We start from the raw sequence: 17737 nt of genomic DNA on the forward strand, positions 1-17737 counted from the left end.
GTAAATGTACGCTGTCTCGAAGGGTATTTCAATTGGGTCATGATGTGTGCAACAGAAGCTGTTTATGGTGGAATAACTGCGATGATACACATTGATATGTTTGATATGAATCTGTACTCGAATGTGTATGAATTTGTATGAATGTTTTGTATGAACATGTTTTTGAATGAATGAATGAATTCTATATATAATATCCATTGACCACGAAATACCTGAATGAGAACATTTTTGCATATTCAAATACTTGGATTAAAGCTTAATACAATGAATCCCTGAAGAATGTTGAAGACACTCCAACTTTGCTACTTCATTAGGATCTCAATGCTTTCTAATACATATACCTCTTTAAAATAAATAAAACATAAATATCGAAAGGCTTTTATATGATTTCAAGATATCAAGATTTACGTAAAAAATACATGAAATATAAATATCATCTACAGCTATTCAAATTTGAGTACCTGAAAACTCTTTTGCTGCCATCAGCAGCAACTCTCGCACTAAAGTTCTTCTAAGCAATGCAGCTAAAAGGGTATCAGAGCTTCGGTGTTTCACGAAAAGTTGTTCTGTCTTGTTTACATTTATTTGATGCCTTTTCCTGGTCTGAAAATGTCACCTGCTGTGCCAAACACCACACACATGTTGTGGCTGTTGTGGATGCTGTTTGCTGTTGCTGTTGTTGTTGTTAATGTTGTTGTTGCATTTGTTGCAGTTGCGCGCTTCCTGGCGCTGGTTGCTGCTGCTGCTGCTGCTGCAGTCACCTTGGCTGTTGTTGTTGCTTTGGCTTTTTGATGAATGATGAACAGGGTCTGAGAGCGAGTTGTCCGTTGCCTTCATTTGAATTTATTTTCATTTAACATGCAGCTGTCCATCTTCGACTATCTCTATGGCTATTCGGTAGCCGATGCGAGAAAGTGGCATTAATCAATTTGGTATTTTTCGGGTTGCAGCAAACGAAATGCATTGCAAATCAGCAGGAAAATTTATTAACTGCCTAATTGTAAGCAAATTTGACAGGCGGCTGGCCATAAACCTGGCTGCAATGGAGCCACACAAAAACTGTTTTACATGTGCGGCAACTTGTTTGCCGGCTTATCGGGCTAAAAATATCGTTGCTGCAACGGCAACAACAATGTCAGCATATTCAGCAATCAAGTGACAGCAGCTAAAGCCAATTATCTATAATAAAATACAGCAACAGCAACAACAACAGCAACAGCAACAACTATGCAACCCGTTTGCGACCAGTTGCTGTTTTCAACACTTTGCAACCAAAATGTGACACCTGCAATTGTTGCTGCTGCTGCTGTTGTTGTTGCTGCTGCAGTTAAAGCCAAATTAAAATTCACTTGCTCAGTTCAACACCTTGGTCAATTTAAGCTCATGACACGCGTGTGTGTCTGTATGTGTTAAAATAATTGCCTTAGCTGTTGATTTCCAGATATTTCAAATATTTCAATACGAAATATGCAGAAATTAAATCTCAAATGATACAAATAGACGCAAAATGTGTTTAACAAGCAGTTTGACATTCATTTAATTTAAATTTAATTAATTAAAAACAATTACACTGTAATAGTTAGAGATCGAGTTTTTAACTGTCGGAGAGCTAATATAATTATTTAATTTTATCTGAGTGTATAGAGTATATGGAATTTGTTATAATATTCTTAATTGATAATTTCAATCAACTTAATTTCTCAGAGCAAACACCATATATATTATATTAAATTTATTTATTATTATTTATTTCTTTTACACCTAATTTCTTTCCCAAGTAAACAAATCAGAAGTTGGTGCAAAAAATACATTTTATTATTTTCGATCAAGACGCTCTCTGGCGGCTCTAAAAGTAACTACGTAGCTAAGACATAAACCTAAGCAAAGAACACAACCTGCGTAGAGTGGGACAAATATATACGCTCTCTTACTTAACAAACTGCACAAAAGAGACAAAACAAATAATTACACTGAGCGAAATTTCAGTTATAGTTGCTGGCAGAAATATAAGAAAACACATGTTTGTCGTATTAAAAAATTTAATTTATTATGAGATTAGAGTAATAAAATAATGAGTTAACATTTCAAAGTGTTTTTTGTTATTTAAAATATGACTGTTTATTTACACATAGTTACATATAACAAATTTAAGGCGTTTATTTCTTTGGTAAATACATACATATATAAATTTTACACTTAGAATTCGAATAAAAATAGAATTGAATAAATTTCACATTTTTTAAAATACTAAAAAAATATATATAAAAAAACCACGCCACATTATATGAAAAGCTTAATGATAAAAATGTCAAGTGAAGCTAAAGTTAAGAACTTACAGACTATCAAATACGAATATAAATAATGCTAGACATATCATCAGGTTCTTCTTCTTCTTCTTTTAGGGAGTTTTAGCTTAAGTATAAAATATGAAAATGCTTGGAAGTTAGGCAAATTTGGATGACTTCGACGCAAATCCAAAAAGGATCTAAAAACTTACTTAGCTCAAATTATGGAAAACTTGCTTTTGTTGTTTGTTTGTTTGGAATGTTGATTTATAAAAAAATTGTTGGTTCTTTAACTAAATAGAAATGAAAAAGGCTTACAAATTACCAAAAACAATTTCAATATTCTAGCTAAATTCATTTTGTATACGTGAAGCTTAATTTTATAATTTTTGGATTTATTCCTTCTTTTTTATCGTGCAGCTTAGCTTAAGAGTCACTTAGATTAGAGAGAGGCGAGAAGACAGTCGAGATGGGAGAGTTGAAGAATTGAAGAAGGGAAGTAAGGAAGAGAAGTTTTGGATAGAGTAGAAAGTAGTAGTAGTAGTAGTAGAAGTAGTAGTAGCTGAGTGGGATGATGCTTAGACCTGTAATCGAAACACGTTTAGTAAGCCAATGTGTAAGAGCCTAAACTTATAAGCCAAGCGTTCAAAATGTAGTTCTACTTTTTGGCAACCGCCTTGCCCTTGCCCTTGCCCACCTGTGCCGGCGCTTGGGGCGCACCACCGCCGCCGCCCTCCTGCGAGCCGCTCTCGGCGTCCGAGTCCTTCAGAGAGCCGCCCTCCTCGTCGCCAACGAGCGCGCGATACTTTTTCGCAATCGCCTCCCAATCGGCGACATTCTCGATGCGATTCTGATTGGCAGCCGAGAAGCTGGCCTGTGAGCCCAAGGGTGACAAATGCACCTGGGACAAGGCCACGGAGTCTGAGAATTAAAATAAATACAAGTTATCTATGTTTCTCCAAAAAAGAAGAGAGAAAGAGAGAGGGAGAGCAAAGTTGGAAGTTGAGAAAGAAATTTTGAGCTAGAGCGCGCCAATTGTAGAAAGAGTAAAGTTGAGATAGATCAAATACAGTTATAGTTATTTAAAGAAAGAGAGAGAGAGAGAGAGATAGATGGAAACCGAGTGAGTTGACGGACAAACGCTTGTTGCTACAAAACTCTTGCACTTTTACCAACGTTGAGCGTGAAGAGAGGTTCGCTCCCCTCTTGTATGTCACGTAGGGGGGGAAAAGGGGGTCACTCACTCGTAAGGTAACGATACATACATTGCTCACCTTTCTTGATCTTCGATAGCCACTTGGCGCCGGCTTTGGTGCGTGGACTGGCCTGCCGTATGCCCATCATCTGTACCAGACTTGGACGCTTCTTTTTCTTCATGCGTGCCTGTGGCGTGATTGGGCGTTTGATTGGGTCAAGGCGCATTTGAGAGGGGAAGAGAAGCGGGACATGACAATCAAACAGAACATACAGAGACAAGAGACACAACAACACACATTGATTAAACATCAAAAGCAGCCAGAGCCAACGAAACGAAAGATTCAAAAAGAATATTGATAAAAGTGTGACCAAGTGCGCGAAATACGTTCAACACAGGGTGGTGCAGCTACATAGATACAGGGTGCAGTTGTTACAGGCAACACACTTAAAGCATTTGTAGACACACACAGTCAGTCGTTGACACATTTTGTAAACCAAAATTTGCAGTTGTTGCCAAATTGCTTTAAATGGTTTTGCGGAAAAGGTCAGCAACTACGCGAGTTCTGATCGATGGACACAGTCTGATTAAGTGTTTTATAGAGTTCGCTTTTATCAGTAGTTTAGTAGTTTAGTTAAGTTGTTTTCATTTTTTTTTTTTTTCTTATCTCGAACATTGGATATTTTACCTTGACCTTCTCGACGATCCATATAAACCAGGTGGTAACTAAATTAAGCGGCGATGGCGCTGTTGTGGTGCGATGCATATTGCGTATAAGCTTGGATAGGCCAAATTTCCATTCGATGTCGGATTGTGCCTAGTATTTCATAGGTTTTTCGCATTGAATGATCAGTATGATGATGTTGATGAGACATGATTCAAATATAAATACATAAAATAGAACAAGAACACGATTTAACACAAATGAGTTTCATGACTTTGTTCAAGCATTCACAATTTCAGTTCTAATACATATTCATTAATATTTATCTTAAGCGCTGCAACTGAGAAATTTCAATAAAAGAAATATACAAATGTAGACGTTGATTTTGCTTATCAATTTCCACCAGCGGAGTATCTACCTCTGTATATCGCCCCATTCCGGTATCTGATTGATACTGTTCGAGAAATTGTTATGCAAAATCTGACGCATTTATTGGTATATTTTGGATATACATATATCTGGAGACTTAAACATGGACATAGACATAGACACAGAAACATGCAGCAGTTATTGGTTGTAAAGCATGCAGTTGCCAACACTGGCCGCGCGTATTGCTCAACACTAGTCACAAGAAGCTACTTTCGCTAGGCGCTTAACTAAGTCTAAAGCTAAAACACAGACAAAATTTTTGTTGCTGGTTTTATTTTAGCACATTCTAATTGTAATCTAATCTATAAGCCAGGGTGTTTTATCTGTGCGACACAATTTGTTCTTTCGAATGGAGATTGTATCCCACAGATAGCTATTAATTTTGTATCTCGAAAAAACCTGGAAGATGCAAGTCTGGGCAGTTGATGGATCTACAAAAGTTGCCACAGTTAATGCTAAAAATATTTGGGAATATATTTTGTTTTACTGTTATCATATAATATGTTATAAATGTAGATATGTATATGCTAAAAACTGGCTTTGGTATAGGCAGGAGTAACGATGTGAAGTACTGTAAGTTGCCGAGATAGTTGATTGTAGTATAAATGTCTCATAGATAAAACTAGGGATCTTATAAGGAGTTTTTTGTTGAAGTGTTCCTTGCTTGGTTTATTTTTCATAAAATTGCATTCTTTTCTATCTAAAATTTGGTTTCTATCAGTTTTTTCTATCTTGTCGTTCAGTTTATTTTTGCTTTTCAAAGAATTTAACTTTTGTGCCTTCTAACATATATATAATATATTACTTCTGATTTTTTCTCGCTCCTGTCTTTACTTCTCATATCGTTTCTTTCTTGTGGAACTCGTCCCTGGTTTTCCTTAGCTCTGTTCACTTATCTAACTTCTTGCTTCTCACTATATATCACCATATTTATTTCCACCCACTACAAATATGTCTAATAAAATATAATATTTATAATTTCTATAAACTACTCTCGTTGTAGGCTGAAAAAGACTTGAAAATTAGTTAAATATTGTCAAATACATAACTTAAATAGTATATTAATATATTTTTAATATTATATTAAGTAGCATAAGAAAATAGCATTAGAGAATAAAGGAGATTTTTTTTGTTTTTGATTATTAAGCGCCATTAGCAATACTACCTGAATTCTTTGATAGGTGTCTGACATCATAGCAATCAGCAGGTTAATGAGTACAACCACCGATACCAACATGTATATGCCAAAGACAATTTTGAACAGATACTCAACCCAATACGGTTGAGTGGGCGTGGCTAAATTTTTGATTTTATCAACTTGCGTTTGCTCCGTCGTCGTCTGGCCAAACACGGCGAAGAACAGTAACTCGAACGAGTTAATCGGATGCATGCGCACTGTGTCGTGTCGTATATTTCCGTATTCGTATTCGTCGTATTCGTATTCCAAATTCCGATTTCATTTCACATTCCACATTTCACATTTGACAGATACCAACCCGACAGCCCCAACGCAGCCCATAGCAAACCATCAAATATCAATTTCCGAATCACAATCCACCCCCATTTTGACATGTCCACGGACACCACACAGCGTTGACATTAGTTTTGAAAAATAAAAAGATAACGGACGCCCATTGGAGATTGTGGTTGGTCAATTGGCCAAATCGTGTTTCGATTCGATTTGGCCCCATCGAACAACCCCCAACAACAGCAACAGGAAACGGTCGCCAATTGCGGTTAACGGGGTTGTTCACACAGCATTTAAATGAAAATAATATCAAATTTACATACGTATATCATATATATATATATTGTAATTGAAATCATAAGTATTGATAAGAGGGAAGAAAAAGAGAGAAAGAGGGGGAAGAGAGAGTGTTTGCGATTAGTGAAGATTGTCAATACAAACCTGTATGCGTTGATAAGTATCCGACATCATGGCAATTAGCAGGTTAATGAGTACAACCACAGACACTAACAAATAGATGCCAAAGACAAATTTGAACAGCACCTCGGTCCACTCGGGACGCAGATGTCGCATGGGATTGATGTCCACGGTGGTCGTTTGTCCGAACACAGCGAAGAACAGACGCTCGAAAGCCAGAAATGGTGTCATGGGTCCTAACAACGTCCAAAGAATTTTTGGGTTTGTCTTTCTTTCCATATGCTTATATAGATCTTTTAACATAGTACACAACACGAGCTAACTGTGAGGCGGAATTTGTGGGCGTATGCTGCATATTGTTTGATTGATTGATTGAGATTGACATTGATATTGGCACAGGCGTGTGTGCAAGAATTCTTAAGAATTTTCTTGTATTTTTTTATGATTGGTGGCTAAAAGCAGCAAAACAACAACAGCAACACGTCAGGCATTCGATTGTTTCAAGTAACTAATTATCGGTTCAACACACATACGACAGCATCGATAATTATCGATATTTCGTGTGGGGGGTTTCTTCATATGATTCGTCTCGCCGTTTTGTGCACAATAAATTTGGTTTAAGTTCTTTTAGTTTTTCGTGTTTGCCAAGCGGCGGCTGCACAAGCTTTAAGCCCAGAAAATATCTTGATTGAATTTCAACATCGATTTAAATAGAGTATATATATTTTGTGTTCATTTTGGCGACTTTTGCAAAACATCAACATGCAATATTGAATTATTTACTTGATTTTTTATTTGTTTTGTACACGTTGCGCAAATGTGGGAAATGCATTAAAAAAATATAAATTTAAATTATATAGCAGTAAAAATAAATAAAAATTTAATTATAATTTGAAATCGAATTCTTAAAAATATATACCGTCGAGTCTTAATAATTTGTACCCCGCAAAATCAAAAATAGCAATAAATTGAAAAAAAATTCTATCCCTTGAAATAAATTCGTCCTCGATAATTTGAATTTCTAGGTAACTTTGAGGTGTTCTATAACTCCAAAGAGAATCAATCAATCAGATCTGATTTCACATTTGTATTTCGCTTGAATTTTTATTATTAAGCTTTAAAGGTTTTCATAGATCCCATATATCAAAAGGACAAAATTTTATTAAATCGATTCACAATTAAATTTTCACTTTACAATTTAAAGAACAAGCTTTCCAAGCCCCAAACAATTATTGAAACTATAAAAAACATGAAACTTCTTAACTTAAATCACAAAGAAATAAAAGGGAATCGCATGCTATAGAAATCTATTTTTAAATAAAGCAACTGAAGCACTTACAATTACAAAATATAGACAAAACAAAAAATTGTTGATAATATAATAATGTAGCAGATGATACCTATAAAACATTGATTGCTCCACAACATCGAGAATGTACAAAGTACATATATAAATATATTATATATATAGATATATATGTAGAACGGAATCCGTTGACCATGACGAACGAAAACATGCCTCAAAACGAAAGGAACTTAAAGAGAGCAAGAACAAGGCTAACATCGGGTATATAAGTATTATGTGTGGAAATTTGTAGCGATTGCTTTTTCCATTACAACTGGAAAATAAGATAAATATGACAATAAAAAACTTTTACACACAACATTGAAGGCAAGAGGAACTGCGGACGGCTGGCCCAAAATAATGCTAGGACCGCCGACCTGCGAATAAGTTGAGTGAACGAGTATTTAGTAAGTTATATATGAGACAGATAGAGCCCACATATGGTATGGATATGTGGATATGAGGGGCCCATGCAAGTAGAGACTGAAGGGAACTTACGATCATCTTTGTGTTTGCGTCGGAATTCGCTGAAGCGACTATCGACATAACTCTCCACGGGCGGAGGTCGGGGAGTGGGCATATCATCTGACATTATACAGCGTGGTAAACAGAGAAAGACATTAATTAGTTGTAATTGTGGGAAGTTAGGCTCGGGTTTCGATATAGCACAAAGGGGTCGGGTCGGGGTGGATGGTTGGGTATATTTTTTGAACACATGACGACATCAAAGAGGATTGGTTCAGTTTGGTTGTTGTACAGCATGCAAATAGTTGTTGTATTTTGTGGTTGTAGTTGTATTTCATAGGTGAACATTGAGCACACAGTTTCATTCAAAGGCAGATACAGATACTTATCAAGACACATTGAACTTGAATAATAATAATAATAATAATTCAGGAAAAACCAAAAAGGATGTTGCGAAAACATTCCAAACTCAAAATATAAACTTAAAAGGGATTTTCTCTTTTTTTTTCAAAAATAATTTAAAATTTAAGCAAAAAGCAAACGTTTGGACTTACCGTCACTGAAGTAGCCCCGATTTCGATTCTTCTTCTCGAAACTGCGCAGATCCTCGGGCGTAAAATTGGCAAATGATTGATTCAGCGCCACGATATGCATGGAAAAGCCAAACACAAAGATAGCGAGCACGGCGAGAAATCTCGCCAGATCCTTAAGCAGATCGCCAATAATGATGGCCCAGGGCCCGAATAAATGATGGAAGGATAGAAAGTCCAGGATCTGTACGCAGGCCAAGAGAAAGGCCAAGGCGAAGCATTGATTGCGGCAATAGACCAATGTCGGCCAATACTCCTTGGAGACGAACAGAAAGGCGACAACGTGTACGCCCACGCCGGCCATGCCCAGGAGCAGGACGAGTACCTTGATTGATCCCAATCCCGATTTGTCCGAGGGATTCGTCAACTCGAACAAAAGTAAACCGCTCAACCAAATGAGCAAGCCTATTTCGTACCAGTAGGGGACCAGGCTCAGACGCAGCACCGGATAGATGGGCGTTATGCCCACAATGCTCAGGTGCGTCATGAGGTATATGTGCGAGGTGAGGTAGGACATGAACTTGATGATCGGCACCTTGTTGAACTTGTGCCCCATCGGGAATGTGAAGCCAATCCATACAGGCGGGCAAACGATAAACGCAACCAGCAGCAACATTATCTTCCACGACGCCCATGTCAATGAGCCGTGCCACAGTTCCTAGAGCAGGAGTCAGAAATCAATTCTAGATTTAATCTGGCCCAAGGGACACGAGTTAGATTGATTAACACACTTGCAGATATCGCTGGACCACCGTATGAGCAATGACTTCCTTCTGCTCGTTCTCGATCAGCACGTCGAGAAACTCAATGTTCCGCTTGTCCGTGGCCTGCAGGATCTTCCCCGCGGAATCCGAGCCAGCTGCCAGAGCTAGGAGTTCCGTGGCCATAGCCTCGCACTGTTTGCCAGCTGCCACCAGATCCTTGGCGCGCTCCTTCTCCTGCAGTGGCACAAAATGTAAGAGATTAGAGAGGATCTCTTGGGATAGTTTCCCCCTTGCAACGCACCTTAGTCGAGAGTGTTATATATATGTTGGATAGTTTGGCTGCCGTATCCACGGGCGCTGGTGAGACCAGCACAAACTCTTGTATTGGCTTGTTATTGTTGTTCTTGGAGACGACCATCAGGTTGTAGACAAACCGTTTGTCCTCCATCAGGCCGTAGGTGTCGTGTTCCTTGTTCATCAGATAGCGCAACACCTCGTTGTGACCCTCGGATGCGGCAAACCAAATAGCCGCACAGCCATAGTTCGTCTCGGACTTGGGCGAGGCGCCCGCCTCGCACAGCAGCTTCACCACATCCAAGTGGCCGGCCTTGGCAGCACAATGCAGTGGCGTCCAACCGTTGCGATCGGTTGCATTTATCTCAGCGCCCTGGCCGAGCAGGATCTCCACCATCTGGAAATGGCCGTGCATGGCAGCGATATGCAGACCAGTGCGACCATTGCGATCCGTGGATTGCAGGAGCTCCGCCGACCGACTCAGAAGCAAACCAACCACTGACATGTGTCCACCGAAGCAAGCCAAATGGAGCGGATTGTAGCCCTAAGAAAGATAGTTGGATTAGTAAACGCAATTACTGGGGTAATAAGGGATATAGCAGAGCAATTGTTGGTCTAGACTGCATAAAATATCTATAGGGGAAAGGGATTTCAATCAAGTTCTTTCAGGCTTACGTTCTCCACGGTAGCTGCATCCACTTGTACGCCCGCCGAGTTCAGCAGCAGTCGCACCACATTCTCATTGCCCGAAAAGGCAGCCAGGTGCAGTGGCGTCATGCCCGACTCTGTGCCCAGTTCCCCGAAGAGGCTCTGGCCCGTGGGTGTTTCCGACTTGACCGTAGCCGGCACGCTAGTCAGCAGCTCGCGGACTGTGTCCGCCTGGCCGTAGTAGGCGGCGACGTGCAGGGGCGTTAGGCCCAGTTTCTTGCTGTTGATGCGCAGCGAGTTGGTGCTCTTCAGCACGTCCAGGACTTGACCATGCCCGTTCTGGGCGGCCAAGTGGACAGCCGTGAAGCCGGCCTTGTTTTCCTCGGTGCAGGAGGCGCCGGCGCGCACTAAAGCTTTCACCACATCCGCGTGCCCGCCCTCGGCGGCCAGTTGTAGAGGCGTGGCATCGGTCAATTTATTTCTAGCTGATATCACGCCGGACCGATCGAACTTCATGAGCTCCTCGATCACCTTGACGGAGCCCTGCATGGCAGCAATGTGGGCACAAGTGTTGCCATCCTTGCTGGTGGCATTCACCAGGGACGGATGCTGCTGCAGGAACAGTTTGGCCACTTCAGAGTAGTTGTTCTGGGCGGCGACATGAATGGGCTTCTGGCCCAGATCATCAGTCGCATCGATGTTGGCGCCCAGCTCCAGCAGCAGCTGGCACACCTCCATTTGTCCGCTGGCCGCCGCCAAGTGCAGCGGCGTCTGTTTGCGCAGCGTCAGTATGTCAATCACCGCATTGTGATCCTTGATGAGGAACTTCACCAGGTGCGTAAATCCATTCATCGCCGCCAGATGCAGGGCGGTGCGTCCCACGCGTGACTTGGAGTTGATGAAGGCCTTGTTCGTTAGTAGCGCGTCGCACACGTGCAGATAGCCCCGTTCCGCGGCCAGATGGAGCGCCGATCGTCCCTCCGTGTCGAAGACATCGACCCTCGCATGATTCGCCAAAAGGTTATTGACCAGCTCCATGTGCCCCCGATGGCAGGCAATCAGGAGCGGCGTCCAGCCGATCGACGACTGCCGATTCATGGCCTTCTGTATGTCCGTGGGATTCATGTGCGAGATCATCTCCATCAGCACATCATTGTTGCCCGCGACGGCGCAATAGTGAAACGCCGTCTCCAGCGCCGTCTTCGTCTGCAGCGTCACATCGGCCCCGTTCTCGAGCAGCATGCGCACGATTTGCTTATCGGATTCGGGTATTTTCACCTCCTCCTTGGTAATTTGGCAAGTGTAATGGAGCGCCGTGGCGCCATCATCGTTCACAGAATTGATGTACGTGGTGGCCTTGTCCGGGCCGTGTTTCTCCTTCACTGTCTCGATGAGATGACGCACAATTTCGGGATGACACGACCGACATGCCATATGCAAAGGGGTTTCCCCAGTCTGGAAAGGGAAAGGAAAGGGAGTGATTGAGTGGTTGTGAATGGATCTACTGCCATTAGCTCTACGCACATTCGATTTGTATAGCGGATCGCCTCCATCTTCTAGCAGCTGCATCATTGTCGCCAGATTTCCATGGCGCGCTGCCACATGCACAGGCGTCAAGCAGTCATCGGTCGTTAGGTTCGGACTCGCGCCGGACTTAAGCAGCATCAGAGCGCAACGATCGCCGTCCTTGACTCGCGCAGCAATATGCAGCGGGGTCTCCCGCAGCTTACCCCCACGCACATGCACATCGGCGCCAAAGCCGAGCAGGGTTTCCACAACAGCTGGCTTGGCGGACTCCACGGCTATATGCAGCGCCGTATAGTTGTCCTGGAAAGGATACAGGAGAATATTAAATGCACATAGAAGATATCTTTTGATATCAAAGAGAAAAGAAATGGGGTAATCCACTAGACTTATACTGAAGATTAGAAATTAAATAGGGTATTGCGCTAGACTCGCCTTAGGGAAGAGGGAACTGAGTGGGGAACTGCGCTAGACTTTGACTTAGGGGAAGGAGTCCTATGTCTGTCTACTCACGTTGGTTGTCACATCCACTTTCTCGCCTTTCTGCAGCAGGGTATTGATGATGCCAGTGTGACCATAGGCGGCGGCAGTATGTATGCTGCGGGCGCCATCCTTATTGGGCATGTGGAGATAGACGCCCTTCTTGAAGAGCATCGTGGCGCACTCAGCATGGCCATTGAGTGATGCGATGTGCATCAGTGTGCTGCCATCCTTGGTGCGCTCGAAGATGCTCGCCTTGAATTTGTCCGCCAGGATCTCAATGACGTGTGCGTGTCCATTCTCGGCGGCCAGATGCATGGGTGTGCGGTCTGCACGTAGGTGAAGGAAGAGGAAGCAAGTAAAGAAAAATAATTGACGAATAGGTTTTTACGTGCTGTTGACTCACCTTGATTGTCCGCAATGGAGGCGGATGCACGCACCCCGTAAAAGTACTTGAGTAACGCCTCGTCGCCCTCCGCGGCGGCAATGTGCAGCGGCGTCTGCCCCTCCCCGTTCTGGGTGTCCACATTGGTGCCGTAATCGACCAGAATGCGGACCATATCGACGTCCCGCCGTCTGGCGGCCAAATGCAAGGCCGTGTCTCCATTGGCCGTCGTTGCCTAAAATCGAAAAGAAAAATCCACTTCAGGCTCAAGAAATTGCAACTCCAAATCGGGCAGCGGCGATTGCCATCGCCTTTTGGTTTATTTTTGAATATGCAAATCGAGTTAGGCCCGTAACAAGGTTAACTCCTTGGACTACACACACACACACGCACGTGTACTATTGGCTGGCCTGCTCGATGTGTTTTAACTGCGTTTTCGCAACACTTCTGACCCACTTTGTTAGCCGGCTGATTGCGTGCCAAGCGCTTTTGGCCCAAAGTCAACTAACTCGAACTTTAACTTTAACCCCTTTTTTGGTTAATTTCATCAACACGCACTGCTCTTGACTCTACACCTGTATCACGTTCTGTGCATGTGTGTGTGTGTGTGTCTGCCGTGCAAATTGAAAACAACACTAAAAACTTTGCGCCAATGTCACATTTTGCACTGTTGCATTCTCCCTCCCCTTCTCTCTCTCTCTCTCTCTCTCTCCCTCTCTTTCTTTCCCTCCTTTCGCATTGCGTGCGCCGTTGCCGCATTTCACTTGTGCGTAGCGTTGCCATATCGCCTAGGCATTTGCATTTCTCTTATAACTTGGTCAAGTTTTGACAGTTGAAACTTGTTTGATTTCTGCATTTTGATAATATTTTTGATTTGTGACCCTCACGAGGGTATTTGCATACCATCTAGAGTCTTGCAAGTTGATTAGCAAATCGCTTTCACGCATCGCAAAATTTGAATTTATGCATTTTGCATGTGTCTAAAATTTGAAATGTAGGTTAGGCACTTAATGTGTATACGATGTCATGAGTGATAATATTATCAGAAACTAAAATGATTTGTTAGCTTGGAAGGGACTTTGTAAATTTAAATGAAATATACTCGAAGTTTAGATTCGATTAAAACATTCGATTGTACCAGATGCAGCCTTTGAACGTAAACCTATTGCTCCTTTGTATTCTTTTAATTTGCTTTCAATGCCAATTGAATTCCTTTACGCTTTCTACTTACGTATTCACAAAATGCTCCACTCACGCAGTGCGTAAGCATTTTCGTCCTTCAATTTTCTATTTCTATTTTCGTGAATTAATATGAATTATACAAATACTTTCCTTCTACTCTAGCCATTTATATCTGCTGATACTTATTTCTGTTCTATTTAATATTTATTTATAATTTATGGCCTTTATCTGTGCTGTCTACCCTTTATATTGTTACATACAATATATAGACTATTTTTATTATTCCTATATGCTATTCCCTACGCAACCCTTCTCCTTTTCATTTTATCTCTGCTGCATATTTTAGCTATAACAATTACCTACTATTATAGTTCGTTCTACTCACCTTTAGTTGCTCTGCCGTTTGTGCGGCTAGAAGCTCTCTGCACATGGACTGGTTGCCCGACTCCACAGCCAGCAGCAATGGGATTTTGCCACGCTATAAAGATAGATAGATACTCATATAGCTTAAATTGGTAACATAATTAGGGCTACACCCACACACACACACACACACACACACCCTCACTCTCCTATAAACATAAATAACCAATTAGCCAATTCATGCCTCAAGTGTTAACGGCTGCATGTTTTTGCCTATTTTTAGCCAAGTTCGCAACTTTTCGCGCGAACTTTGAACTGGCAAAGGCGCATGAGAGAGTCCCGCTTAACACTTCCTACTCAGCTCCTCCCTCAGCCCCTAGACCCGACCCGAACCGTCCCTGCTCACCTGCTCAGCTGGCAAGTAAATCAAGTTGTAGTAGAGCAACTTGTGACCCCCTTTTTCAGTTGTTTTCGGAGCTGCACCCGTCCACCCCTTCCGTTATGCGTTTGTTGTTGGCAACGAGTTGAGCGCCCTCATCGATGAGGTAAATAGTCTCTCTCTCTCTCTCTCTTCCTCTCTCTCTGCCTATATACACAGATATCTGCTATATAGGAAGCGTAGCCCCTCATGGAAGCGGCAAATGTGCGTGCCGATGTCATTGCTAGTCGAGCTGAAAAACTATTCAACTATTTGTGGAGGTATCGAAATGGGGAATGGAAAGCTGGGAAGTGGTAAGAAGCTATCAGCCCACCTAAATAGTTTATCCAGCTAATTTCGTCTGACAGCGCCATTAACTGTGGGCGAACGAATGTGGATGCCGGCCTGGGCCCGACTCTAATTGATTTAAATCAAGTTGCCGAATCGCAAAAGTCTTTTGTCTAGACCATCAATCGACGCGACTCGGCGATACAATGGCAGGGAGGAGAGGCCTTAGGTAAATTTATGCACTAGTCGAGTCGCGTGCGTTGCCCAAATATCGGACTGAATTTGCACTCGTGCACGTGATGCGACAAATAGTTCCGCATTTAAGCTGATGCCCGGCGGGCTCACCTGGCCTCACCTAGTTTGTCGGCTCTTAAGACAGTTCAATGCAAGTTAATCGTTGAGCAAGTGAGGGTGTAGCAGGAGTTGGGGACACCCTAGGGAACTAAAGCATTGGCATATCCACTCTATTATCATTCTTCAATCACAGTGAAGCTTTAGGGGGAGTTACTTAAGTAACTGAACGGCGAATGATGGTGTTTGAAATTGAATTGAATTCTTTGAGCTCAGAGACTATGTATTGTTAAGTTATGTTAATCATCAAATGTAATTCTAAGTTGAGCCTTTGAGAAGCCTAGACGAAGACGCACAGAATCTCAATTTAAAGCATTAGAAATTAAATTCAAAGTAAGCTACCATATAATAGCTGAGCTATAAAACATATCCAAATACGACCACATATCCACGATGCGGAGTGCTTTGCAGTTGTGGAGCTCATACTATAAGGAACTCTACTATATAGTTCCTTTACTGTATATCATACAGAAATATATACATATGTATATACCTATACTTTGATATACCCTGACTGGAACATGTTTATTACCTACAGGGTATTTCGAGTGTTGTGATTATGCTTTCGGATACCTTACTCTTCTTTTATTTGCTTTTCAATACTTTACTTTGATTCATAGTTTTTTGCTTTCGGTTCCGCACTGCAATTGCTTTGCTTTGGACATATTTTGTATATTGATTTTTCGCAATTTGTTTGCTTTAGATATGGTTGTTGTTATTCTCCATTTGTTTTTGTTTCATTTCTCGTTTTTCTCTTTATTAAACTTTTGTTTACGTTGGCACCGCCTGGCACCTGCCTGGCTTTGAGTGTACTTCACTTAATGTCGACTGCCAGCAGCTCATAACTTGGCCAGTTAGAAGCTCTGCACACAACACTTGTGGCTCTTGGTAAACATGGACACACACACACACACACACACATACGTATATATACTTACGCCGTCTGCTTTAACGCGTATATCCTTGCCAGCGGCTGCTAGAAGAGCTCGGAGGATATTTGTGGCTGTGCCCGTTTGACGACTGGACACCAAATGCACCGCAGTTTGTGAGCGCGACTGCAAAGAGAAATTAATGGGAGAGTAGTTAATAAACTTATTGTCGCAATAAAAATCCGAATAGAAGTGGAAATGTAATGTAACGTAGACTGTGAACACTCCACTCTCTGTGACTGGCACGCACCTGGGCAGCAGTTAATGATCTGCTTTATGTGTCGCCTAGAAGTAGGCAATAGATATTTTATGCCAACGCCCCCGAGAGTATCCCAAAAATACCGAAAAAAAACTATTCACTTCAAAATCCCGATTGCAACTGAATGGAGGAACGCTCAGGTTTTTGGTTTATAAGCCCATTTCGTGTCACTTGGCTGTATTTTTTTATTCATTTCTCTTTTTTGTTAGCACCGTCTCATATCACAGATTGACAGCAACAGCGCTTTATAAACTTCCTGCTCTCCTCTGACACTGACAGCTCCCACACAATGGAGACCTGGGGTGGGGGCAAGTGTTGGAGTTGGCATTAGCCACGCACACGAGTGGCACCCACTTCAGGCAGGCAGTAGTTGGCTGTTGCTAAAACAAAAGTTAACATCTGCTTTGCATGTGTGTGTGTGTGTGTGTGTGTGTGAGTGGGAGAGAGAGTGCAGGAGTATGTGTGCGCTATAGCTATCTGCCTCTGGTGAGTGCCTTGCCTCTCTTTCTAAGTGCTCTACTGATAAACATCAGTAATTTGGGCTATGAGGCGCCTTGCCACGCCCCATCATTCACTCATTGCGGCAAAAAACGAAATTAAAATGTTGAAAAAGTATGGTTAGCCTTGACGTGACTGACTAGCAACTACCCTGCAGAGATCCTGTCTATGAATCTAGAAGTTGCAGGGTTAAATAAATATATGAACAGACTTAAAAATTCCCCTGTAGGTATATATATTTATTATATCTATAATTATAAACTCAATTCACAAATTCGATCACGTTGCATATATTTGCATCTTTTATAAGGCCTACGCCCCATAGACTGGGCTTAACTTAGCATAGAAATTAGATGGTGCTTGGTAACCGCAGTTTGTTTACCTAAGAGCGACTGGCCCTGGCTGTTGGCCGTTAGCTGGCTCTTAAATTAGGGTCCCTGCAGCTCGACATTAGCCAAAGTCTTAACCTTGTCGCCACTAATTGGCCCCTTAGCCCCTAACGTGCCAAAGTCACATGCAACATGCGGCAACATCTTAGGCGCTGACCTTTGCACAT

The 17737-nt window shown here is 42.0% G+C and overlaps 1 protein-coding gene across 4 annotated transcripts in view; it reads right to left on the reverse strand.

Moving 5' to 3' along the window:
* Positions 1-2393: 2393 nt before the first annotated feature.
* nompC (no mechanoreceptor potential C) overlaps positions 2394-17737 on the reverse strand; it is a 25198-nt gene continuing 9854 nt past the window's right edge. The window contains exons 4-17 of one of the 4 annotated variants that reach the window (XM_030384794.2): positions 16434-16550; positions 14461-14553; positions 12915-13128; positions 12542-12837; positions 12029-12331; positions 10532-11959; positions 9864-10400; positions 9590-9796; positions 8823-9516; positions 8302-8388; positions 6483-6694; positions 4169-4297; positions 3560-3668; positions 2394-3206 (exon numbers count right to left, since the gene is read on the reverse strand). In XM_030384794.2, coding sequence (XP_030240654.1) covers positions 2944-3206; positions 3560-3668; positions 4169-4297; positions 6483-6694; positions 8302-8388; positions 8823-9516; positions 9590-9796; positions 9864-10400; positions 10532-11959; positions 12029-12331; positions 12542-12837; positions 12915-13128; positions 14461-14553; positions 16434-16550 — 4689 coding nt within the window. In that variant the 3' untranslated portion in view covers positions 2394-2943. Of the gene's footprint in view, positions 3207-3550; positions 3669-4168; positions 4298-5738; positions 5969-6482; positions 6695-8301; positions 8389-8822; positions 9517-9589; positions 9797-9863; positions 10401-10531; positions 11960-12028; positions 12332-12541; positions 12838-12914; positions 13129-14460; positions 14554-16433; positions 16551-17737 lie in introns of those variants that run through there. The other 3 variants (XM_030384796.2, XM_089256973.1, XM_089256974.1) reach the window with 3 other exon arrangements.

This window comes from Drosophila navojoa, chromosome 3, assembly GCF_054131105.1.
Source record: "Drosophila navojoa isolate 15081-1374.11 chromosome 3, UAZ_NAV_1.0, whole genome shotgun sequence".
NCBI lineage: Eukaryota > Metazoa > Arthropoda > Insecta > Diptera > Drosophilidae > Drosophila > Drosophila navojoa.